This window comes from Ostrea edulis, chromosome 3 (assembly GCF_947568905.1).
Source record: "Ostrea edulis chromosome 3, xbOstEdul1.1, whole genome shotgun sequence".
In the NCBI taxonomy this organism is placed as follows: domain Eukaryota; kingdom Metazoa; phylum Mollusca; class Bivalvia; order Ostreida; family Ostreidae; genus Ostrea; species Ostrea edulis.
In genome coordinates, this window is record NC_079166.1 from 35,954,949 (window position 1) to 35,980,962 (window position 26,014).

General features: G+C 35.0%; 2 protein-coding genes across 8 annotated transcripts in view; one reads left to right on the forward strand and one right to left on the reverse strand.

Moving 5' to 3' along the window:
- The window catches only part of LOC125676982 (transcription initiation protein SPT3 homolog), a 97,065-nt gene extending 81,091 nt beyond the window's left edge, over window positions 1–15,974 (reverse strand). The window contains exons 1-3 of one of the 4 annotated variants that reach the window (XM_056160559.1): window positions 15,921–15,968; window positions 10,165–10,227; window positions 7,143–7,280 (exon numbers count right to left, since the gene is read on the reverse strand). The gene's annotated coding sequence lies outside the window, so the exon portion shown is untranslated. Of the gene's footprint in view, window positions 1–2,129; window positions 2,830–7,142; window positions 7,281–10,164; window positions 10,228–15,920 lie in introns of those variants that run through there. The other 3 variants (XM_056160558.1, XM_056160562.1, XM_056160560.1) reach the window with 3 other exon arrangements.
- Window positions 1–26,014, forward strand: part of LOC125676979 (runt-related transcription factor 1-like) — a 62,402-nt gene that overhangs the window by 33,780 nt on the left and 2,608 nt on the right. Inside the window, exons 2-5 of one of the 4 annotated variants that reach the window (XM_048914873.2) lie at window positions 19,524–19,874; window positions 22,055–22,168; window positions 24,854–25,051; window positions 25,810–25,920. In XM_048914873.2, coding sequence (XP_048770830.1) covers window positions 19,524–19,874; window positions 22,055–22,168; window positions 24,854–25,051; window positions 25,810–25,920 — 774 coding nt within the window. Of the gene's footprint in view, window positions 1–19,263; window positions 19,875–22,054; window positions 22,169–24,853; window positions 25,052–25,809; window positions 25,936–26,014 lie in introns of those variants that run through there. The other 3 variants (XM_048914871.2, XM_048914872.2, XM_048914874.2) reach the window with 3 other exon arrangements.

Sequence of the window (26,014 nt, forward strand, 5' to 3'; positions counted from 1 at the left end):
TGTTCACAGCTAGTGTTTAAAATCAACCTGCTGCCATACGTACAAAGACAGTAAAGCCAACTCACGAGGCACCTGCTTACACTGAAATTGAAACCCTTCTGATGGTTTAAGTTCTGATACTGGACCAATTTATACCTTACAATTAATTGAAGCTTATCCAATTATCAATTAGCATGGTTATACAAACCTCCATATTTCTGATAACAGTTAGCTATATAGATATACAATTCAAGGACATAAAGGCATGCCAAGTGTTGATTTTGCATTCAGTTTATATATATACCTATACTTGGCCCTCCTTAAACAATTCCTTCACAATGCATGCCAATTAATCATAGCAGAAACTGCATTGACAAAATCTGACTATATAGTACAGGAAATCCTGAAAATCAATTTTATCCTAAACACCAAAATGTCTGGAAAAATTACACTCCAGGTTCTGAATAAGGCATAAATCCAGTGCAGACAGGCATATTGTTATCTAAGGGCTGGCAAGTCATCAATATACATTGATATTGGATCATCAAATACATCCTGCATAAATCAATTTAATCAATGCTGCTACATTCAAATTCCTTTTAATACAACTTGCAGCAATTTTAAAAGCAATGACCTTGAAGTCTGTTAAACAATCCCTGCAGACTAAATGAAATTTAATTGTCGATGATAAGTTTTGGAGATTAAGTGAATGGATTATTGCTAAGGATTTATATATGATATATATTATATGGATAGTTTTGTCGTAACTTATTCTTATCCCCACCCCCTTGTACATGGGTCTTCTATACGAAGTAATTAAAACCACCATATCTAATATTGCACGAGATGTATTTGAATTATTGATAAATTAGACTTCACATTCGAAAAGGATGTTTATGCACTGACAAATAAAATGCTTGATAAAATTAGGTCAAACACCTGGCAAATAAATTTAATTATCTTAAATGTAACCACGTACTTTGGCTTGAATGTATATATATATATAGTACATGTAATTATATTCATGATAAATATCTGTGATTTGATATCAGTTGTGTAAGAACATATCAAACACTCTGGCCACTTCCTATTGGGCTAATATTCAGTGATACATCATAGCAAACATCTCCAACAAGAACAAAATTTACATACACATAAATATTCATCACAAAAAGAGACTCCTTACATCAAACAGCAAAATGACACCTCATCAACCCAAATCTTCAGAATATGGAGGTGCAAAAAGTGTATATAATTTTGTGGTAAACCAAAATTGACTCAACTCCTCAATTTCATCTATATTTAAAGAGGCTGCTACTAATCCCAAATTTCTTTTTTTCTGGCCGAGTTGATCTGCACCCATTAACTGACTTTTTCGTTGGGTTGCATGCAGTCTATACCTTTTAAATCTCTATATCCCTGCTTGCATAGCTTTATTATTCAATGACACATCAGAGATAATGCAGGGCTTACTATCAAGGTACAGAGGCACCTTTAAACCATACACTAACTCTACCTTAGTTTTCATTCATGCCTTCTCCCCAAGCTCAAGGTCCACTGCAATGAATTGTTGCCAAACATTGCCTTGAACTTTAACAAGCCACAGGCATGCCTGGAATGAGGAGAATGCTTTTTTTGTACCTGTGTAATGTAACACTAGTTAATATAATTCTAACATCTAGAGTCACTTTAAACTCTGAAAATTCCACCCGCTCTCTCTCCAAGCTGATCGAGTATTACTTAACCACTTAATCATATCCTTTGACAATTAAACTATCTAATAGTTTCTGATATGATATGTTACCACCCATGGAATGAAAATCAAATGTTACAGCGATGCCTCTTATAATCACATATTACTGTTCATAACAAATCAATACTATTTCCATTATACAAAAAAGTAGGGCACTGACAACTAGTATATCATGATTGACCTAGATATTTCCGATATCAAAAATACTATGCACTTTTTAAGTACAGAAATGTTTTTAAGGAAGCTGTCTTTAAGAAACGAGTGGGATAGCAGCTGCTAATTTACGACCTTTTGGTGACAGGCTAATCAATTTATCCTGATCAACGCCAGCTTATGTAACCTGCCTACTCAGAAAAAAATGGAATTAAACGAGGAAGAAAAAACATAAATACAGTACCCTATAGACACTAATACCGCCAGCCACTGTAGAATAACTGAGCTAATCTTTTCTGCACTATCTACCAATTTGTCAATGTGTTGATGCATCCTCATGCAATGAACACCCGCCATAAGAATACATCTTCATCACCTAAATATTTTGCACTTCTTCACATCCAACAATATAAAAACACATTTTTCTCTTGTTTCCTTTTTTTCTGTTACATTACACATTGACCTTTTTTTTTTAATCTTCAAGGACTCCATCAAAACATGGGGGTGTGTTGACTTCTGAGATGTGAGCCGGTGCGTTTGAACGTTTTAACGTGATGTGTATTATTCACACACTGGGATGGTTCAGGAGAAATGGGGTCACTGTTCATCCTTTAAATTATTAATTCAGGTAAAAAAGAAATGGATTTTTTTCCCTCTCAATTGTCAGTCGTTGTGCTATAAATAGAAATTCATTTCAAAAATTTAAGTTTTTGATTTCATAAAAAAAAATGCATGGAGATTACACTTCCATTTAAAGTACACAAGTATTTCAATAGGGGGGTCTTTATTTTCATCTGTCAGTGCTCCGTGTACTCGGCAATGTTAGATTAATCTATCCGTGACAGAGAACTGGAAATAAATACACCGTACTCCACACAGGGCTAACTTTTGTCCAAAATAAACGGAATTGATTTTCAATGAATCACAGCTATTCACGACTATATTAAACCTTGCTAAAAGCACCTTAAGATCTATATTGTACACAGGTTAATCAGGCAGGTGAAATTCTTTGTAGATATAAAGTGTGTTTAATGAAAGAGAGTACACACTTCATTAAAAGCAATCTCTGATAGGCATCAACTATTTGAAGTGTAACGTATATCTTAGGGCAGCAAGTATAAAGCCAAGAATGAGATGCATGAGCCATCATTGGGTTCAATAGTGCTCCACAACAGAAAAAAAATTAAGACACAGGAGTAAAACTTAGGCATTTTTACTATTCAATCTTCCATATTTCTCTTTACCCATCATAATACATGAATTTGAAAACTACTATACCCTCCTGTCTGACGTTTACTATCTTAGAAAGAGTTTCACACTACCCATACAAGGAGACGATTCAGGAATTCGGGATTGGTCAACATTGTGCAGTGAAGGAATTGGTATCCTTGACACACTAATTAAAAGAAAATCTGCATTTATAAGGTTAGGTACAACAGCTCAAACACAAATGTTATAGCTGCAAGTTCTTTGATGGTTTAAATCTCCCTGAAATGATCAAGAGAATTTTGTGACTGTGAATTGTTGCTTTGTGGTCATCTCATTGTGGTCTACAGTAAATCACTGGTCTTTTCCAGTATCTGCCGTTTCCTGCACACATAACCATACTGTGGTTACAGAAAACCACTTGTTATAGGGAACTTCCATTGGCAGTATTTCTCAGGGTAATAGAGGCAGAGAGCAACTATATATCAAATACAATTGACCTTGAAAACCGAATTTCACAACACACAAGTCTACCTGTTTTACCATTTTTCTCTTGAGGAACCTGTTCCTGATCATCATTGCTAAAATTCCTCACAAGTTCTAGCTAGAAGCAATCAGAGAGAAAGAAAAGAACATTTATTAAAATTATCAGAATGATTGATTCATCAGCAGGTAATCTGCATAATAATAGATTAATTTTGCTTAGTACTGGTATCATTACTTTTCCTTTACTCTAGCTTTTCTGACATTGAGAATAAACCTGGCTAAATATAAACAGTTTCAGAAACTATTAGTTTCTAAATTTGGTCCTTTTATAAACGGCATTTAATGATTTCTTCCTTCATCAATGAGCTTCCCCGCGGAGGTATTGTCAGCCTATGTACCCCTCAGTGAGCTTCCCCGCGGAGGTATTGTAAGCCTATGTACCCCTCAGTGAGCTTCCCCGCGGAGGTATTGTAAGCCTATGTACCCCTAAGAGTCTCCCAATATGTCTCCTCATTGGTAATCTTTTTAAAGAAGAAAGAAATCTAATATTTCGAAATGTCAGCATCCGTACACAATTCAAAACCTGTTGAAAATGTCACCTTCGTGACCAAGAAATGGGTCTGTGAAGGCTGCCTCACGGAGACTAGGAGCACGAAAGATTACCTATAAATTAGCAACCGTGCTGTGACTGTTTTGCAATATATTGTGGGCTAAGTATAGCCCACACAGCATTAGCGGAATCTGTTGTACTAACAATCTGTCTCGATGCTGTTGCTGCTGCTGGTCCAATATATATATAGTGCAGTAGACACTCTGACATTATAAACGTTTTCTAACAAAAATTCACTGTTATCTAAAATATTTTTAAATATACATGTAATGGAGAATTTTCCATTAAGAACTTTTATAATGCCACCTGCCTGCGAATCCCAAAAAACAGGCTCATAACATGTCAATCAGCCTTCTCTAGCGTATTCAATTTCCCTGTGGAAGCTTGTGTGCTGTGTTAGCTATTGGCTTAACAGTATGTCTTTACTTACTGCTGCATCATATAATGATCATATATATTGAAAATATACATTAACATCGACTCTAAATGCTAGTAGTGTAAAATGAATTAATTAATCTATAAGCTTTAATTGGTATGAGAGTTACGCAGCTCATGATATTTTATTTTCTGGGGGGAAAAAGTGACAAATTCCTTGAGTACCTGTATTGTTTAGGTCACCGTGACAACCTATGTTAAATAATGTAGTTCCTGTTACTGAAATGAACATCCTTTCAAAAACTACCTTAATCGACAAACCATGCCCAACGAACATTGCAGTCATCCAAAGAATCCCTCCCATTACTTAGGCCTAATGATTAACATGAATCCCTGATCACTGGTAGCCTTTTGTCACATGGTTTGATTAACATGTTTTCAACAGAAACATTTCACACCTTGAATCAAATTTCTGGCATACTAACAATTACTTGGAATCTGAAGTCTGGAATGCACCAACATTTACATTAACAAGGTGCTTTTTCATCTGTCTTGTACATCAATCCTTAGATATTTCAACTTTCAATAAATTTATATATATAATATGAAATATTTCTTTTTATGAGCCATGATATTGCTCCAAAATTTTAAATCAGCACATTAGAACATCAATTTTACATCTTATTTGTCCCTTATCATAAATATTTAACACAGAAATCTCAACCATGCATAAAATGCCATAAAAAAAATATGGCATGGGGATTTATGCTACTGTTTAAAATTCAAATTATTCATATGAATATTCTTTGTTTTATTCATCAGCATACAAAATTAATCCAACAATTCATAGATAAAGCATGTCCAGTACACAGTACTCAGGGATAAACACTAACAACTTAGTCTAATACATGTGACCATGGTTTTTAAAATTGAATAGCCCCATGCACTAGTATTGAGCGACTGATGCAATTACTTGAAGGAAGAAATGCCAAATGGGATTTCGTCCCCTCAAATTGACCTTATCTGAAAAGAATTCAATTAAAAACTATCTCCCCCTGACCCTCTTCCTGGTGCAAGGGCTCAATCACATGGGGTATATTACATGTATTGAAATTTCACAAATATGGTTGTCATCAATGAATTACCTACTTGGGTGAACTTGATCTTTTTCAATTTATGACCACGGTTGAAGGCTACAACAACCTTTGGCTGAGAGTATGTTGCAAATATATATATAGCCTTGACATATATTTCTCTTATTCCCCAATGACCTAAAATGCATTGCCTAAATGACCCTGGTATAGACCACGACACATACATAGGTCACAGGCAACTTTGATATCAAGTAAGATTGCACCAAGGCCTAGCTTCATGATCTTAGTTCAGAATTATGGCATGCCATGAACTTGTATAAATGACATGCATCATGTATGAGCCTATAATCAAAACCAGCTAGGTCACAATCATACCTTTAATTGTATTAATTATTATTGTCTAAAGTCTTTTTGTTAAAAAGATATGGGTAAAACAATTAGGTTTTCTGTGACCTTGACTCTGACCACATGACCTTAGTCCTAAAGCATGGCACACTATCAAGTCCTAAGTAACATTTGTGCCAAATACTGAGTCTGGATTTTAATCTCAAACTTTTACCTCAGCAAACTTGACCTTGTCCAAATCACCTTGGCTTTGAGATTCATGACACACCCTCAGGTCATAACTTAACATTTGTGTCCATTACAATGTTATAGCATGGATCAATCTTTTTAAACTTATCCCAGTAACCTTGACTTTATCACAATGACTTTGCATTGGATTCATGATGCCAGTATAAGCAAGAAACCTTTGTATTGAGGAAGGCCTGGTCTATAATGTTCTTGTATCAAAAGTCATAGCCAAGAAACAAGTTCCACATGCAGGTAGATGTATAGTCCGGTAGAATGGTGATTCCTATATACCCATGCAACCCCCGGAAAAATTGTTTTGCCCAGGAAACTCCGGGATGGGAGGCGGGGGTATGATAGAAAAGCATCCTCCTATTCAGAGAAATTAATTTAAAAGGTGCGAGTATCAGAATATAAAAATAGAAAATTACAAGTAGTTAAATTATGCAATATCATATCAGAACTTTTAATCCATCAATGTAGTCATTATCTAATCACATTAGTCCTGAAGAAGTGTACGTTGCTTATATTTCCCTTGTTCACTATTAAAGGATTTTGATCCATGGATCATCAAACCTGTTGGTTCACTGTGTATACAGTGGTTCTGAAGAAGATAAAAGTCAAAATACAAAACTTGATGCATTCTATAACACACAACAGCAACTAACATTCATCAATGACTCCCACTCTTTAGTCCAGGTGAGCTAAACACCATACAAATTAATGGTCAAAGTTATATACCTCCCAAAACAGACAAAAGTAGATTATACAAGTATCCTTTACAATTAGCCAGCAGAGAAGATCTCAGCAATGATATAAAATTGGCAAAGTTCGTAAATTATTAAGAATGATGCACTTATTGTAGCTACAGATGCATGTGAAATGTCAACAGACTATGTTTTATTGAAATCAATACCCATAATGCAGTAAAAGTACGGCCAACGGAACTCCATCTGCAATCCTCAGTGACTGCAGCCTACGAAAACTTAATTACTCCAAATCCTTCCTCTAGGGAAGTGGTCATTCCTTTCTGTGCAGCTAAAACTGTAATCAGCTAAATGTGCAGAAAATACTGAAAATTAGTGATTATTTATGGTATGCATTGAAAATATTGACGTTTAATGCAAAGCCTAGATAAGCTGAATCAACATTTCATATGATATTTTCTAATATCAGCTACACGCCATGCAAACACACTGATGAATAATAGAACACCATACATAAAAACGCTTGGGCACCTTGCTGGGCGAGATGTAAAAAGAGAGAAAGAGAGAGAGAGAGAGAGAAACTGCTTCTGAATTATCAAACTGTATGTATCTCAGTCTAAGTTTAATAATTACTATATCTATAAAGCTTTCAAAATTTAAGGGGCCAGTTTTCCTGTATGAACTAGGAGTTGGCGTTTTTAGAAAATCTTATAGGATATATCATCTTTTCCATGTTATGGTGAATCACGACAGAGTCACCAGCGGTGTTGTTAAACTACCATAGGTGTGTTTTTATGATGTGCGAAGTGTGCTTTATAGTCTGTAGAGGGGGAGGGGTGTACATGTTCCAACTATGTCACAACTCCCAACGGACAAATATTCAGCAACACAGAGTTCGACCTTTAGATCTCTATCTCTCTCATTTTGCTTCCTGTGTAAACCAAGCGGCTAGTATCTTAATTCCTTCACTTAATGATTCATTAATGTAATTAAACACTACACGAGCATTATGCAAAGTGACTAAGAAGCTTTGTGTCTTTAACATATCCTTTAAAACCAGACTCAAAATAAATCTTCGATGAGGCAGTATGAACTAGTAAATTGAACACAATAGCAAAGTGACGAATACTAAATTAAACCACAATTGCAGGATTACGTTCATTTACATTTCATCCAAGGTTGACCTGGGTTCAACTCCCCTATTGCAGCAGATCACACACTCAAACCCTGTAATCTACTTAATACAACCACTAATTCTCAACAAAACTGACCCCTATTAATCAACATTTTCCCATGTCGAATTCAGATTGCAGATATTATGCCTTGTTTTCAGAAGTCAATTCAGTTCGTAGATTACCCCCTCCAGAAATGATTCAACCGTGGCAGTGTTAACCCACACAATGCACTGCACTACGTGTTGCACTCGTATCCGTGTTGCAACAAAATGTTCAAAACATGAGGCAGACTTCCTCACTGTGTCATGTTTACAAGAAAACCCACAGCTTATGGCAACATTTTTAAATGATAAATAATATTTTACATACAGTTTATTCTAATAGTGGATAAACATAAATCTCGTGAGAACTATAATTCATGACTCTGAAATTAAAAGAGAATTTATGTCAGATTTTTATAACTTTTGTCTCTAATATCCCCACAAGCATGGTTATATAACTATAACTAAATATAATCTGGCAAGATTCACTATTACAACACAAACATTTATCTATAACCACAAAAAGTGATCCAAGTGAAGTGGGGCAAGCATAAAGTCATCACTAGAATTAACCCATTTATCAGAACAGCAAACAAACACAATGCCATTTAGCTTGATATTTAAAAACCATTCCTATTAATTATCTCATCATATCTTCACTTCATAAACCATAGTTACCATACCCACTTACCAATATAAAGAATACACACAAGTATTTGTCTACAGTGGTAGTCAGATTTATATTAGTATGTCTCCTGAAACCCACCAGGGCAAAAAACATCCTTATATGTCCATAATATTATATATTCTTTCATCAATATATATTTGTCTACATTATTTTAAGAATTATTATCACAACTTTTATGTAAATTTTGACCTGTGCAATTTCAATTCAAATAAATTTTAAAAAGTCACACATAAAGTTTACAAGTTCTGACTTAATTTTTCCAAAAGAAAAAAATCAACCACAAAAAATGTTTATCCAAAGAACAGAAAAATCCATCACTAAGAAAATCCGGCAATATCACGTAATGTACTTAAAATCCCCTCCATAAATTAATATCAATATTGTTTTTGTTTACGAACATATACAATTTTTTTATTTTTTTAATTTAGATCTCCTTTTCACTTCAACTGTAAAATTTTACATAAACATATAATGCCCTGTTTGTTGTACAGTCAGACATATTTACATGTAATTAAACATTTCATAATTTAGGTTCTTTATCAACTTCAAATTACAAGCTGTCAGTATTAACTTTGTGATATGAATTCATGAAAATACGATGACCTTCCGCTTTCCGTATACATAATTGTTATAATCTTGTAAACTCCACAGAGTGAATCACTTATAAACTGTGGCATCTACATTCTGCCAGGTAAATCTTCAGGTGTGAAGTAGGTATAGTCTTGATTGGCCGTTGTCCAGCCATGAATCACCTACCTGGTACAGGTAGACTTTAAATGAAGGAAAATTAGACTGTAGACCTTCTGGCGGGGATGTTTCCCAAACAATGGATGACGAGGAAATAGCTATTGAAACTCACTTCAACTTTTGTAGTATTTTTTTTTTTATAATTGTAGACAATTTCTAAAATAGTAGGCAAGTGAGACGTTAAATTCAATACCTACATTTGTACTAAATTTGTTTTCCATCGCTGCTTTTGTGATGCTGTTTCAGTACATACAGTAAAGATTTTCCTAAATGTGATCATTATGATGCAGTCTTATAATTAGCTAATTCAAAATAATCCTTTAATCAATAATTAATTGATCTGCAAATCAGAATCACTTAAAGACGAGAGTCTGAATCCTATTTGAACAGCGGGTTTATTTCGAACATATATTCCAGGAAACAAGGGGTTCTTAATTATAACAGCTGTGAGATAACTGATATGAAATAACTGTCCTAAATATTCTTGTGTACATTTAACAGGTATATTACATGCATGTTTCCTGCAATGTGTCATGTAATATCTTCATTAATCTTACAAAAACCATCATATCACACATACCTGTGATGTAAAGCACACATTTCTGCATTTAGTGTACCGTGCCTCTAAAGTCTCGTAACTGCTCTGAAATTATAGAAAAATTCTCCGTTACATTGAATTCATAATCATGTAAGACATATGTTGAGAAATGTATGCACTTTGTTCAATGGATGTATGTGTACAAGCACCTCAATTAACAGTATACATTTGATATTGGTAAGGTTGATCAAATCCTACGATATATTGAATTCAGTACATGCTCAGTGATCACTTAATATACAATGAATAATACAAAAATAATATTTGAATACTTAACCGTATTGTACATGCATGCACATCTAGAGAACAAAGAGAGTACACAGTGTTTTGTGACATCAGTAGTTGCACTATACACACACAGTCCCATTCAGCATTCATCACAAAAATTATCATTAAGGAGAGACTTTAAGAAGAAGAAAAAACAGGCCAAATAAGTACAGATAAACAAGTGTGAATATTTAATATGTAGGAAACTGCGCACAACTTGAAAATTATTTATATTGACAATCCACCACGTTTCATTTGTACTGAAGCCGTTAAAATTGAGGTTTTGGTTAGAAGCGACATGTAAAGTCGTGATTCTTCGGCACATTACGTCGTCTTTATGTGCTGTCAACAAGACGCTTAATTTGCATATATTGTGTCTTCCACTGTAATTAGTTCTTAGAACCGAACCAGTGTAGTGACCATGTGACAATTTGCCGCTAATCTGACATATGTACATCTATCTTCAGATTTCAGTTGTAGCTCTTTTGTTGAATTTTAAATTATCATAATCTATCTCTGTCGCGATGACTTATTCTCCCTTGCCACTTTAATAACTTTTGCCGACATTCCCAAATGAATTATAATTACAAGTCATATTTAATTTCCACAGAAAACATTTTAAAAAATTATTATTCAAAAATTTGTATGCCATTTTACAATGACAAATAGTATTTTTCACAGAAAATGTCCCTTATTATATATAATGATTAAGTATTTTGCATCGAGTTTTCACACTTTAAAATGAGTTACTGGTGTAGCAAAATTGTCAAGTGAGTGGAATTTTTTTTTTACTTTGACTTTGACATCACATTTAGGCTATGAGCTCTCTCTCCCTCTTCTCTCCCTCATTAATCAGTCGGTTAATATGAAAAAAATATTACTTAATTACAAATGTCTACTTCTGAGTCTAAAGCCAATTTATCCTCTGTCTACCTGAGAGACAGAATTGGCAGTATTGATGTGCAGTGGCTTGTGGTATTCTGATGAGGTAGGAGACTAGGCTCACCAGTAGGTGTTAGTGGGGCTCACTGGATACTCACATCTACACAAATATTGTGGTAAGGATGATAGAACACTAACGAGATAGAATGAGCCACTTTTATCTTTTCCTAATGCATTTCTAGTTTATATTGATGCCAAACAACTACAAACATCTACTAGCTATTCAGCAAATTATATCAGCATCACTATGTGGGAAACCCTGTGGATTTTGTCAATGAGCAGTCATTCATGATTCCTGCCCACGCTCTGGTCACCTTGAACCCTTTCCAATCTCAGGGTACTTGCTAAAGCTGCCTACCTATATTGTGATGGTTTTGATTTCCATGAATGGAACATGTCAACTTCTTAAAATCTATGATTTTTCTTCTTTAATTAAACATCTAATTTTGACCACAAATGACATAGTGTACAATATACAAAGTATATGAATGTCAATGCATGTAACACAACTTTCATTAATTACATGTAATCATAAAACTCCTTTCCTCAATTGAGCACTGCATTAATCTTCACTGTTTGCACTGTACAGGTTAAAATAAACTTAGCCAAACAGATTAATTAATAAAAGTAAAAGTAACTTTATAAAACTACTAAAAATAATACTAAGGAATAATTTTGAAGTGGTTATAACTATGGTACATGTTCTATAAATTCATTTTTTTAAAGATATAAATAAAATAAAAATCCAATGAAGTTACATTTATAATTAGAAACAATTTCAAATGATTATATAATGCTATTAATAGAGAAATAAGACAAACATGTGACTTACTGCTTAGCATATTTTGACCATTAGTACCAAGCACGACATCAGTCCAATCTATTTCTGAAGCAAGTCTAACAATGACCAACAGACCAGTTCAAACCAAAGTCAAATATATGTATATATCAGGAACTTCATTATATAAATATAAAATCATATGTTAAATACAGCCTTTGGAGGTCAGATCCATGTTTACACTACAAAGAAAATTAATAAGCAGCAAAACGGGGTTTTTTAAAGCAAAGGACAGTGCAATATACATGCACCATTACAAGTTTACAATATTGACAAATCTATCTGCACAATTTCACCCACAATCAAAAATGATCAACCTTTAATGCGTACATATAAATGTATCTAAATGGTAGAAATACTGGTTTATAGCCCATCAAACAGAGATACAATCAGCCTGGTATATTGTCTAAACATTTCTTTTCCCTTATATTTCTGACAAATATAAAGAACTGGCATGCCTCAGAGAAAAGAGTTTTTGGAGGATCTGTTAATGAGTCACCCCTCATAAAAACTGTGCCACACAGAGTTTTTGTGTAAAGCATCCCCCATCACCCATCCCCTAGCCTTCCCACTCAGTGTCTGGACAAATTATCCCATTTCTTTCTCCCCCCGGTGTGTTTCATGGCACAGTTCATGATTTTATAATTGTCTAAGTGACCTCCCAATGTCTGGTACAATTCCCATTCATAAAACTCTTTACTACATTGCATTACAAATACATTGTACTTTAAGCTTGATACAGGTCTGTAGGTATTATATCTAAATTGCATATGTAGCGATAGGTAAATCTGTTTTAAAGGGGCATGGACACGAATTGAGCTGAACATTTTCAAATTTTATTTTTACATATTAATGTTTACAATGCTTATAACTAAAGTATTTCTAATCTTTAACCAAAATTTGAGTATCAGTTGTTGACTTACAAGTGATCGAGATACAGCACTCACAATTCTTTGTTATGTAAAAAAGGCTCATGCCATGTGTTTTTGATTTTGTAGAGATTGCTCAATATATAATAGCAAAATGAGATGTGTTAAACACTAGAAACTGTTTAATTGTGTTCAGAATTAACTTGTAATTTGACAAATCTGCTTTAAATGAAACTTTTATTAGGATATTTAACCTATGTAAACAAATACATGTCACGAGCCTTGTTTACATAACACAGAATTGTGAACTCAGTATCTCCCATGTACCTGACTTGTAACTGACATACAAATTTTTGCTGACCATTCGAAATACATTATTGAAGCATTGTAAACAATAAAAATAGAAAAATGAAACTTGAAAATTTCTATCTCAAATCATGTCCATGCCCCTTTAAACCCCACATTACTAAGAACTCATACTGGTCAGGGTAGCCTAGTGGGTAGAGTGCTCACCGGGAGGCCCAGGTTCGATCTCCATCCTGGTGCCACATTAAGCATTAGACGTTTAACATAAGTAGTGACTGTTCCTTCGCCAAGTGCACTACAGTCACAACCTCTTTCTTGGATGTCACCTTCAGTGGCGTAGCTTCCATTGAGGCAACCGAGGCAGCTGCCTCGGTAAAAAAAAAAACACCTTTTACGTTGTTAAAATGTCGATAGCTTCTGGGGGGCACAGCCCCCCAGACCCCCGGCCTCGGTAATATTCGAACCCAAGCTACGCCTATGACCTTAAATACAAAATTCCCTGTCACAGCAGGTGTTGGCACTGTACAGAATCCTCACTGCTATGGTCTCAAGTGTCGTGCTTGGGTCAAAATTTGTGGCATTTCACCTAAAGCTAGTGTCTGTACAGGAGAGAAAAAATTTTATATAGGGTGTACATAACAAAACAACTAAGAATAACTGTTATTCAAAATAGCACACAGTGTATGTTACATTGTAATATTGAAGACTTTGTCAAAGATTTCACCTAAAAGCAGTCCATTCTCCTGCTACCAAGGCTTAATGCAAGTAATTATCCATTTTCTAATGTCCAAAAAGCAATTTAGCGTGTTTCAAACTAAAGAACATATCCATGATCTCCTAATGATTCAGCTTTAGGACTTAATTAATGGATTCAGCAGTACTTTAAATTCAAAAGTACATTTATAGATTTTAGAACTTATCAATACAAACTGTACATTAGAAAAAAATCAAGAATTACAACATCCCCCTCCCCCCCTCAAAAAAAAAAACATACACAAAAAAAATACAGTTATATACTCAAATGATACAAATTTGTTTATGCAAAAGAGCCAGTGTAAATTTTAAGCACCAAATGAGACACTTTGAATTTTGCTATATATTCATCTTAAATTCCCCAGTTTATGTATATTCATGCACAGTAAAGTCAGTCATTTACTAGATAGTAAGTGTATATTTCGATATGATTTAATACTTAATAATTAAGCTTAAAAAATTATTACACAATAGTAGACGTGAATGTTTAATACTTGTATGTACAAAGTAACAAACAAATAAAAGGACACAAATGAACCAGTTCTTGAGTATTACTGAATTCCTCTTGAAGTATGCTAGATGGTCTGGGGCCAAATTAGATGGTGTTAAGTGCTGCACATCACAGTACCAAGCTTCTAAATCAAAACAATTGAAGACCACACGATGATAAGTACAAACAAGGGCATTCGTGCTGACAGTTATTCACTTCAACAAGTATCTCTTTGAGACTTTAAACAATATGTGGTACTCCATATGATGAGCTTAGTAAGAGGTCCACATATTTAATGATGTACAATTGTTTTCCATTGAAATCCGTGTTGAACATCAGTTTTCAACCATTACACCGAGATCTGCAGACTGATACAAGTATATAGTGACATAGCTACAAGAAATATATTCATATGTTATATATATAGAGAGAGAGAGAGAGAAAGAGAGAGAGAGAGAGAGAGAGAGAGAGAGAGAGAGAGAGAGATTTTAAACATCACTAAATATGTTGTGATTAGCACCTTTAAAAATGTGCATTTTATCGTGCAATATATATATTTTGAAGAGCCGGATCTCGCCATTAATTAATGTATTTCAATGATTACCTACACACGTGCCTTTCTTCACTTGTACTTTAAATTCGAAAACAATTCAAATACCTCCAGACATAATACACAGTTTGAAATGTCCACTGTTGATATAAGGAGATTTGAGTGTGACCTGTTAAATGATGTTTAGGGCTTTTACACCGTGTTATGCAACACGGCCGCTCTTGATGTGGCTTTACCTTGTGGTAAATTTTTGAGGTAAAATGTATTGCCCTCCGCTTGTAATGGACAGACAGCCAACAAAATGCTATATTCGAAATTCTATCTATTTAATTTCTTTGTATAGTAAATCCCTTTCATCCCCAGTCTTCCCTTTGAAGAGAAATAACATTAAACTCCGTGTCCACAATACAACGAGTCAGTTGATGGATTTCAATTATTGGGGAGCAAATGGGCGATCGTCTGTTACGTATAGGATAAACACGTGTAGATAAGTCTGGTTATGTAACTTATCACTACATAGCCTATATGATCTGCGTCAACAACAACAAATTCCACGCACCGCCCACACGCCTCTCAAAAATTATGTAGGTCAACTGTGGCAGTGTGGGTCCTACTCGCACCCAGCAAATATTACATATTAGTGTTTCGATAGCAATATCGTGCATGTCACTACACGGATTAAAATAGCATACTATATGAAAGCTGCAAGACCTAAACACTTACGATTTTTCATGTAACAACATCGACCATGCAATTCTACTTTCATTTTAAGAAAACGCATGCGTATTAAGATATAGTTTTCGCGCCATTTTCTGAAGATCCAGACACTTGCTATATATACAAATTTAAACAAAAATTAAATTTGTGGTTGTATTTATGCGTAAAATCAATACAACTTTCTGAATGACATATAATTCATTCACATACTTTAATTCACTTAAGTCCAAATCAATGGGGAAAATTTGTATAGAATTATGTAGGGAGGGGTAATACAATATATTTTAACTTTTGAATATCAAATATAGGCCTAGTCAGAAAATTTACGAATCCCTTATATTTTAGGAATTTTATATTTGTACTTAATGCAACAAAACTAAGCCAAAAATAAAAATATATATCAACCCATGCATCATCCATTCGGTTTTTGTTGGTTTCCCCCTTACTAATATCAAATTTGTATTTTCTTTTATTGTAATTCACATAGATTTATTTATCTATTTATTACATATCTTGCACAAATTGAGTGTCAATTTCAGATGATTATGATGCTGAAAAATAATTAGATATATTTTTATATTGACATTATGTATGTAATATCACAATCAGGCGCGTAGCTGCCCATACGCAAGTACGCAACTGCATACACATCATTTGTGAGAGAGAGAGAGAGAGAGAGAGAGAGAGAGAGAGAGAGAGAGAGATACCGTTGAGATATATATGTGCCTCAAAAATAATTTTGCATTATATAGTTCCGATTTATGATTTAATCAACATCGATATCATTAATCAAATTCAAAGTCACTTTAATGTACTTCATATACATGTATGTACATATCGTAGATAAATTTAGGATATTCTTTGTTATCAGTAACATCATAAATAATAGTCGAAAAAAACGAAAATAAGCTTTAAGTGGACAGCATAATTCGTAAAATAAATGTTAAGTCAGTCCATGTACACACTGTGAGTTGGCATTAAAAACACTTTAGAAAATAATTTTGTGCATTCTTTTTGTTTTGGACAAGAAACCTGTTTCTATGACAAAAACTAAATGATTTCATTGGTAAAACCCAGGAGCTTCAGGGGGCTTCGCCCCCTGGGCCTCCACCAGGGCTTTCCCTGGACCCACGGGGGGCCTCAAGGCGGCACCAGACCCCTTGCCGTGCTTTGCGTACACTTCATTTTCTCTCTGGCCACGTGCCTGACAATTGAACAGAAAATGAATGACAAATTTGATCATGATGTGTCTGATCAGAGATATATATAATTGGTCCTTGATTGGTGAATAAAGATACTCATTATAAGATTTCTAATGTCGCAAGTTTCAAGTTGGTCAAGGCACGATTTTTTTTATGTTTATTTAATGTAAACAGTATTTTATCATGATAATTCATAATAGGATTGGATATAGCAGGCATTGCCTATATATCCTCTCCGTATAGAAGGTACAAAGTCAAACAAACTTTTTATGTTTATCTATCTATCTATTTATTTACTCGTACTTATTTATTTACTGTTTATTTGTTTGTTGATTTACCTATTATCCCGACTTATATAAAGATGTATACAAATTATGTACTAGGCCTAAAATTTATTTTGTTCAATATTCATTGCATTTTAAATTTCATCAGTTCCTGTTCTTTTTTTTCTTTTTTTTTTAATTCGCAATAATCATAATGAAAATGTCTACATTTTTTAAATGTTTGAGAAAAAGATATATCACTTTACTTTCACATTACTTTACTTTCAAATTCTTGTAGTTTGTTTGAGAAAATATCCTAATATGAATATAGGCATTGTGCGCCTGCCGCCCAATCCTAATTATGTATATATTTTCTAGGCCTATATGCTTATCAATAAAACATCACCAAAGTTTTACAGTGTTGGATTCAGGTTGCCTCAACCAAGCAGTGGCGGATTTAGAGGGGGGCGCAGTCGGCGCCCCCCCCCCCCCTAAAATTTCAAATTTAAGGTAAATCGCGGTATCTTGTTTCGGAAAATGTACTAAACGATAAAAGAAGCAATAATTTCTTCCACTCCCGGAAAACTTTATTGGGAGAACTTAATTTTTTCCATGCCAAAAACACCTTAAAATTTTGGGTCATTTTATTAATTTTACCTTATTAAAATGATAGCAAATAGTACAAATGACTAAATAGGAGAAATATTTCAAGCCCCATAAAATCTGTAAAATCCAGGAGCTTCCGGGGGCTTCGCCTCCAGGACCCCCACCAGGGGCCCTGGACCCACTGCCTCATAAAGTGGCGCCCCCCCCCCGCCCCCGTAACCGTAATTCCTGGATCCGTCACTGCCAAGGATGGAAATAGTGCCAAAAAGACACGCGTCAATCTCTCTAGGGTGGGGTGCAGGGGCTTAATTGCTCCCAATTTTGATTTAGATGAAGCAAAATTGTGAATACTATAGCAGTAATTTGTACTAAATATCGCTAGATATGCAATACTGTTATCATATCTTCAGAGATTAATGTGTGTAATTTAAGGGGGAGGGGGTAAAACCGACACTGTAAAACGTGTGTATCAACAATAATTATCTAATTTGCCCATTATTTAATAAATTTTGAACAAATCTGAATGACGGTATATACGGGTATTACAAAAATGTTTATTTGAGTTACTTTGAATCATTTAAAGACTGAAGATCACGTTACTCATGGAATTGATTTTTAAAAAGTTGAAATTAGAGATATTAATGATATGTGCAGACACTAATATATTGCAGTTAATTTTGTTTAGTTGATTTCTGTTTTAAAAAGTTTATTAAAACGATGATTGAAATTTCCGTTCAATATTTTGATAATAATTCTGCATTATTAATTGTCCCATAATTCACATTTTACACTTATTAATCTCGCTTCTTTTCAGTACAAAGACTTTAAATTTCATGACTATGAAATCATTTTTTGGGGGGAGGGAAAATATGTTTGACATAAGGTTGCCCACACATAAAATCCACCTTGTTCACACGAAAACGACGAGCAAAGAGGAAATAATTAAACGCCTAATCTTCATTCTCAATTCTCAACTGTCATAAATAATTTGCATTTTTGATAAACCCGATAACAAAAGGGGAAACAGATTACATGTCGTCTCTATAAAGAAGAATCAATCATGGATATCGTCTTCTGTGTGTACGCACACTGTTATCTACGTTACTCATGTAAATAGAACGGTGGGTTTCACAGGTAATTCGCATATGATTGACAGCTGTAATGAGCTAATCCCTGAGAAAAAATAGTTCCAACAATCGGCAAAGCTTTAACACGTGTTTTACCAAATGACAGCAGAAAATAAAATGAAATGTGAAGTCATAATTCGATAATCTTATGGTTTTTACATTACGCACATTGATAAAATAAATACTTTGCCCAAAAATTGCGGTTTAAGAGCAATAGAATAACAGTAGCGTAGTAATTTATGTGAGTCACGCTGCGCGAAGGAGTGGCTTAAACCGAGTAAAACCGCGACAAATTGTATCTTCATTCATAAAACCACACTAGTAGCGTTCATGTCAACATTTATAGATTTTTCTTTAACTGTTGTGTTTGTTATTCTGTGACTTAAGTTTACCACATGCATTTACCCACAGATTTAAACGGGCTAACCCCCTTCCCCGACTCTCCCCACAATATGTCCGAAGTATTGCCCGGGGAGAGGAGTTTGACATCGGTTCTGAACGACACAGGAGGAGGAGAACTGGTCAGGACAGGGAGTCCAAACTTTGTGTGTACAGCTCTACCGTCTCACTGGAGATCCAACAAAACTCTGCCCCTAGCCTTTAGGGTAGTGGCACTGGGAGATATTAAGGATGGAACCAAAGTTCAAGTCACCGCGGGAAACGATGAGAATTTCTGTTCTGAATTAAGGAATTGTACGGCTTACATGAAGAATCAAGTGGCGAAGTTTAATGACTTGCGTTTTGTTGGACGTAGCGGTCGTGGTAAGTGTTTATGAATACATATATATCTATCTACAATACATGTTGTGCATGTGGTTGTATATAACACGACCTGTATACCTTGACAGCTGATCGAGTGAAATGGACATGGTCTCGTGATCTGGTCACTTTGCGCTGGCAAACTTACTTGCCTGTGTAAAATGCGGTACACCGATTGAACCACTTCTTGGTTATACACACAGCTTATAAAATCGGAAATACCGTACTTCCTAGCTCTTTGAGAAAAATAACTTTCTCAGGTTTCATTCTGGTCTTTTGAAAAATTTGGCGACTCACCAGCTTATCGGAAGTATCTATCAATCTATTACTCTTTATTTCAAGATCTTTGAACTGATGGCTCTCTTAAACTTCTGTCATGAAAGTTCAAAGTATGGCTGTGACACTCTGAAGTAGTTATTCAGTGTACTTAACTGATTTTTAAATCGTTGGAGGACCACAGTTGTTATTTCTTAATTCGTTTCTAAATTTCAACGTTTACCTGAGATTGCCTCGAGTTGATTAATTACAGTCTCCTCTACGAGACGTAGTTTAATTACACTAACAATATTTTTTATCATTATCATGTACGAGAACTGACGTTAATGTAGGACTAAAAAACAAAGAAAATTATTATTTTTTCTTTTGTTTTCTCTCTGCGATCCTTCCATTGTTCAGAATTAGGCCCCACCATGAAGTCAGCGCCGCGAATATCTTTAGTTCGAAGTTGATTCATAGGTTTGTTTACATACCTTTAAAAGTTTCATTCATAAAATGTTCAGGTATCCGTGACGAGGATTACAGGTAGTGGGAAAATTTACCTTGGTGGGCGTTTATTTTTTGACTGTGTAAGTAGGTCATAGTAAACAATGACCATATTTGGACGAAACGTAGTAAAGTTTGGCAGAGTATTTACTAATAAGCTGAAACGTCTCCTCTCTAAATCGTGACGTTTGATTATGAAATACTTCGTAAAATATAAAATGATAAATGTACCACACAACCTCACTGTCCAGTGCACTCTTTTATCTAAACGATCGTGATGATGTTGACCGAGAAGAAGTAGTTTGATGTGTGTAGCCGTTGAACTAGTTGCCTCTCAATACGATCAATACTAAAAGAATGAATTAATTACATACAAGTTTCAAAGCTCCTAGAACCAGCGTAATAAATGATGAAGAGAAAAATACTCGTTGTAGGTACAAAGAAAGCGATCAGGGTGGGGGCGGTGTGAGGGGGCTAGATTCAAAGGGTATCCAATATCAAATTATTATACAAAAACTACAATAGAATCTATATACATAGGTAGATATATATTCTAAACTTGAATTTACAAAACATCTAAATAAATGCAACACGAATTAAATCTTTGTCATTGACATATGAAAAGACCCCCCCCCCCCTCAATTTTTACTTAAAATACATGTAATGTATGTTTATACACAAGCTGTGGCAATCATTTCTTTGGAAACTCATTTCATTTCTGAATTTATAACTCCTACTAATTTTGATTTGAGACGTATTTTCTTTTAAAGACTGTACATACTAAAGCCTTGAAAATAGCTAAAGGAATCAAGAAGGCCATCCACTAGTCAATAAACCAAAGTAAACAATTCCTTGGAAGGCCTTTTTTCCTCTCCAAGAGGCAGCCCTCATGATATCTCGGTTTAAGAAATTAGCATTTTGAATAAAAATGTGCTTTGGAGTGCAAATGAGTGAAACCCACTAACCCTCTTCTAATAAATCAACGTTAATTACTGACCAAAACGCTTTTCGACCCCTTGCCTTGTCGATACTTTACAACAGTGGAAAAATTAAGTGAGGGGCAGTTAATAAAACGTCAGTTCTGTAACAGATCATTCATCAAGTCAGCTGTCACGAGAAAATGATTTTAACAAAGGACTCGACTTTGTCATAAAGTTTTCAATAAACCTTTTGTTATTTATGATTTTGTCGTCTTATTTCATTAATATGAATTTTGACGTTAATTTTCACGAACGAAACTGGTTGCAAATAAATGAATTAAAATTATCTTGATTGTCATGCTAATATTTGTCGGAATGAAATGTTCCATTGTTAGAGTAAACAAAATTTTAAGAAGATTTGATTAATTTACTTCGTCTCTTACAAGCAATTTACATGAATAAGTCAAAATACAGTATTTATAAAAATTCGACATTTTTTAGGAAAGAGTTTTTCTTTGACGATCACAGTATGGACACACCCACCACAGATCACGCTTTATCAAAAGGCCATCAAAGTCACCGTGGACGGACCACGAGATCCGCGCAGCAAAATCAGTAAGTATAGATCCCAACTCTAGAGTGACCTCCCTTCTTTTCTGACACACACACACACACACACACACACACACACTCCTCGATTTCATTTTTCCCGGGGGGGGGGGGGTATTCATGTGAACTCAACATTTTACTAGGTTATTTTATCAAAACCGAGGAAGGTTAACGATTCCAAAATAAATTTAACCATTTAATGGGGGTTCAAATCGAAAAATATCCGTTAAATTTTAACATCAAACGGACCCATGAATTTGTAATTAACAAAATTAAAGCTGTCTGACAAAAACCGCGGGTTTAACATGCCGCATATCTCCTCCATCACACGCCGAGTTTTTGCCCTCTTTTGGGACACCGTGTTCATAGTGACAGTTGTTTCAGCAGAAATGTGGTCTAACTTTATGCAATTATACCTCGAACCCGATCTTTAGATTTACATTACAAAGGACTCTTGGTATGAATTGCCTGTTGGGTTACGTAATACGCATTGGGTTCTTCATCGAATGTTATATCAACTTCATGCCATCTGCGTCTTTAATGATGAAAAAATAATTCCTTTAAAAGAACTTAAATTTCATTAAGTTTTGAAAAAAAAGAGACGCTGGTTTATAATTATCACAGAGTCAACGGAGAAAGTTCTTCTATATAAACCAAGTTAAGGGCTTAGTGATATTGTCTCCCAGAAAAGTTTGACCTTGATGAACATTCGGGTGCACCATATGGTGATCTTTCGTAACACATGCACTAATGTGAGAATGGTTTTTCAATAGAGTGTTAGATCGCAATCCAGACGATACATTGTAAAATCAGCGAAATGAATTTTTTTAGAGAGAGAGGGAGAATTGTAATTTCTACAAAAAGTAAAAAAAAAAAGAATCCCAGAAAATTGGCGATACGAGGTGTAAAATCGAAATAAAGCCAAGTGATGCTCTGTAATCATTGAAATTAGCATACCATCTCGTTTGGATGTCTTGCTGCTGATTATAGAAATGAGAGACGGGTCTCTTCATCGTTCTACAATTTTCGTAAGATTTATCTTTAAGGGTAGACGTAATCAAACCCCTGCCATTGATTAAGGGTCCGCTACCACTGCTATGGAGAGACATGAATGTTCGGTCCCTCCATCTCCTCTCGGGGACATATGCCAGACAATAAGGCTGCACGTGTCGAAAACAGGGGGTTCACGCTAGCGCGTGCAAAGAATAAGCGCATGTGGAAGAATTGAAATGACTAAGAAAATAAAGGATACTGTCGCAAAGATGATTATGCTTAGATCGACCATCAAACGAAAAAAAATAATATTTAGAATGAAAACGACAAACTATAGACGCCAAAAAGGACTATTGCGGAGTTTCCAATAAGCTTTTGTTAGCTGTTCAGTATTCATTATCGGAGTGAATAAACTAGATATATTTAATGTGAATCATCCGTCTTCTTTATGGCTAAATGAATAAACAAAATATCACAGGCATCAAATCATAGAATAAAATATTCTAATAAAATGTCGCAATTGACAATGACTGATTTGCTTTAGATTTCCCAATTTCACTGCCTTCTAAAGAAAAGCCCTGGCTTACGGAATGAAATAAAGTCGGTTCCCCAAATTTGTATTCGCACGCCAGTGGTTAAAACTCTGGTGAACCGCAAACCGGTCTTCCGGTTTAGACCTGCTCTGGCAGCCTCATACCGTACGAAATGAAACTGATTACTTCCGAAACAATAAGAATTTGATGAAAACTTAAGAAATGGAACCATAGACACTGATAAAAAAAAGTCCCTTAGCAGATCTCTTTCAAATGTATGACCTCGTTAGGTATGACTGCAACAATATATGTGAGACCCCCATAGGAATTATAGGAAAGAAAAGGTTACGTATTAACTTAGACATTCAAACAAAAAGGATCTACATTCTATTGTGAGACACAAATCGAAAGAATGCCAATTTTTTCGGGAGTTCCCGATTTTCCTGTTGGTCATACGATAGCAATGTCGTTGTATGCATGGTTGCTTTTCGGGAAGTGAAACTTGCACTGCACGTGATATTGGCCGTGTACAAATCTTGTGCCTTGTTTACGAGTAAATAACAACACGGTGTGACACGAGAGAGATATTTGGTTTTTATGGCTCACCGCGTTAGATTCAGGGGTCCACGGGCAACCACACATACCACAGTGTAAAACAGACATTTATGCATAATAAATTGATTATATGCCGATCATGAATACTAATTAATGACCCGGCCCTATGCAGCAATACTATAGGATCTGGAAATCAAAAAGAAGTTTGTACCAAGGTCCCAGCTTACACCAAAGAACAAATAAAGACATTGTTCACCCAATCAACGAAATACAATCGGTCTAATTGTCAAAATTACTGTCGTCTCGCTTTCTATCTCGATATCTCCTATTTTTACTGTATACTTGTGTAATTTGACGTCTTGGCATTTCTAAAAAGGGAGTGCTTTTATTTCCTTTTCTTATGATATATGACATCCATGTTTGATATAATATACTGCCCTTTCCAGCATTTTTGGAACAAAGTGTGTGAATTTTCAAATGTTTCAGATTATAGATCTACACCACCAAGAAATTAACTGTTTAAGCATATGATTTCTTCTTCTCCAATTCATTATTGTTTTGGTTTTTTTCTTCCCACAAATGTATATGTATATTTTCTGCTTTCTTCTAGAATTGCGGACGGATGATCGTCGGGTTCGATGTCCATTAGATATGCCTTCGGACAGAAATCCATTCCCCAATCCTTTGGAGTCAACTCGATTTACACCACACATGTCGGACTGGGGTCCTGTGCGGAGACCCACGTCACATCCGGGAGATTCCGTCAGAAGATTGCAATCCTCGGATTCCAATGGATTCCACCACAATGGTAGATAGAGATTTTTATTTCAAATTCAACCATCATTAAAATATCACGACCAAATGGCGTGCTTTATTTCATACTTGTAATTGTATTTTAAGAAAAACCTAATTAATCAATATTTCCCCAAATGCAAATCCTGTTCCGTATTAAGGACTTGTATCGCTAGACAACGAACAATTTTAGGTGTGTCAATTGCAATGATTTATATTCATGTACAACAAGCAGGGTGATTGAGAAAAAGTGAAAATAGATTACAAAAGCATGCATAATGCATGCACGAAAATACGAAAGATAATTTTAGATCATTGTGCATCTCATGACAGTATAGTAAATTGAAGATGCCCAACCTATTTTGTTTTTAATTCAATATTTCAATCTAATGACGAATTGAAGAAAGGAAGACAGACCGCGGCACTGTGTCGAGGGAAATCTTGAAATGTCAAAGGTCATGGTGCCAGGATTGAAAGTCATAAAAACAGAATATAGTCGATCAAAAAAAGTAACGGTCTCAGAAGAGATTTCTAGTCATTAGAAAGAAGTTGCACGCGCCATTTGGGAAATAATGAGACTGTCCTCGTGCACAAAAGTCGCCAACTTTTGGTAACCAGGCGCTCTTTGGTACCGTGACCTACAAAAGCAGCATTCCCGACACGACATAATCCAAATTCTGTCTGATATATGGAAATATATTCAATCAAATAACCATAGATTTAACTTGTTGACAGGTTGACCTACATTTATACTTTTCCTTTTTTTTTTCACAGACCCCATTGGAAAGAGAAATCATTGGGGATTTGACCCTTCACCATACCCCTCTATTACTACCCACGCGTCAGTCCCACCTTACACCCAGTCTCAAGCTCTATCTGTCACAGGTAAATTTTTCAGAAGTGAGTAGTTTTGTGATTTAAGAGCTTTTGATATACACAACCAAGTTAAGCTAATCAGTACATGAAATCACTAGACAGG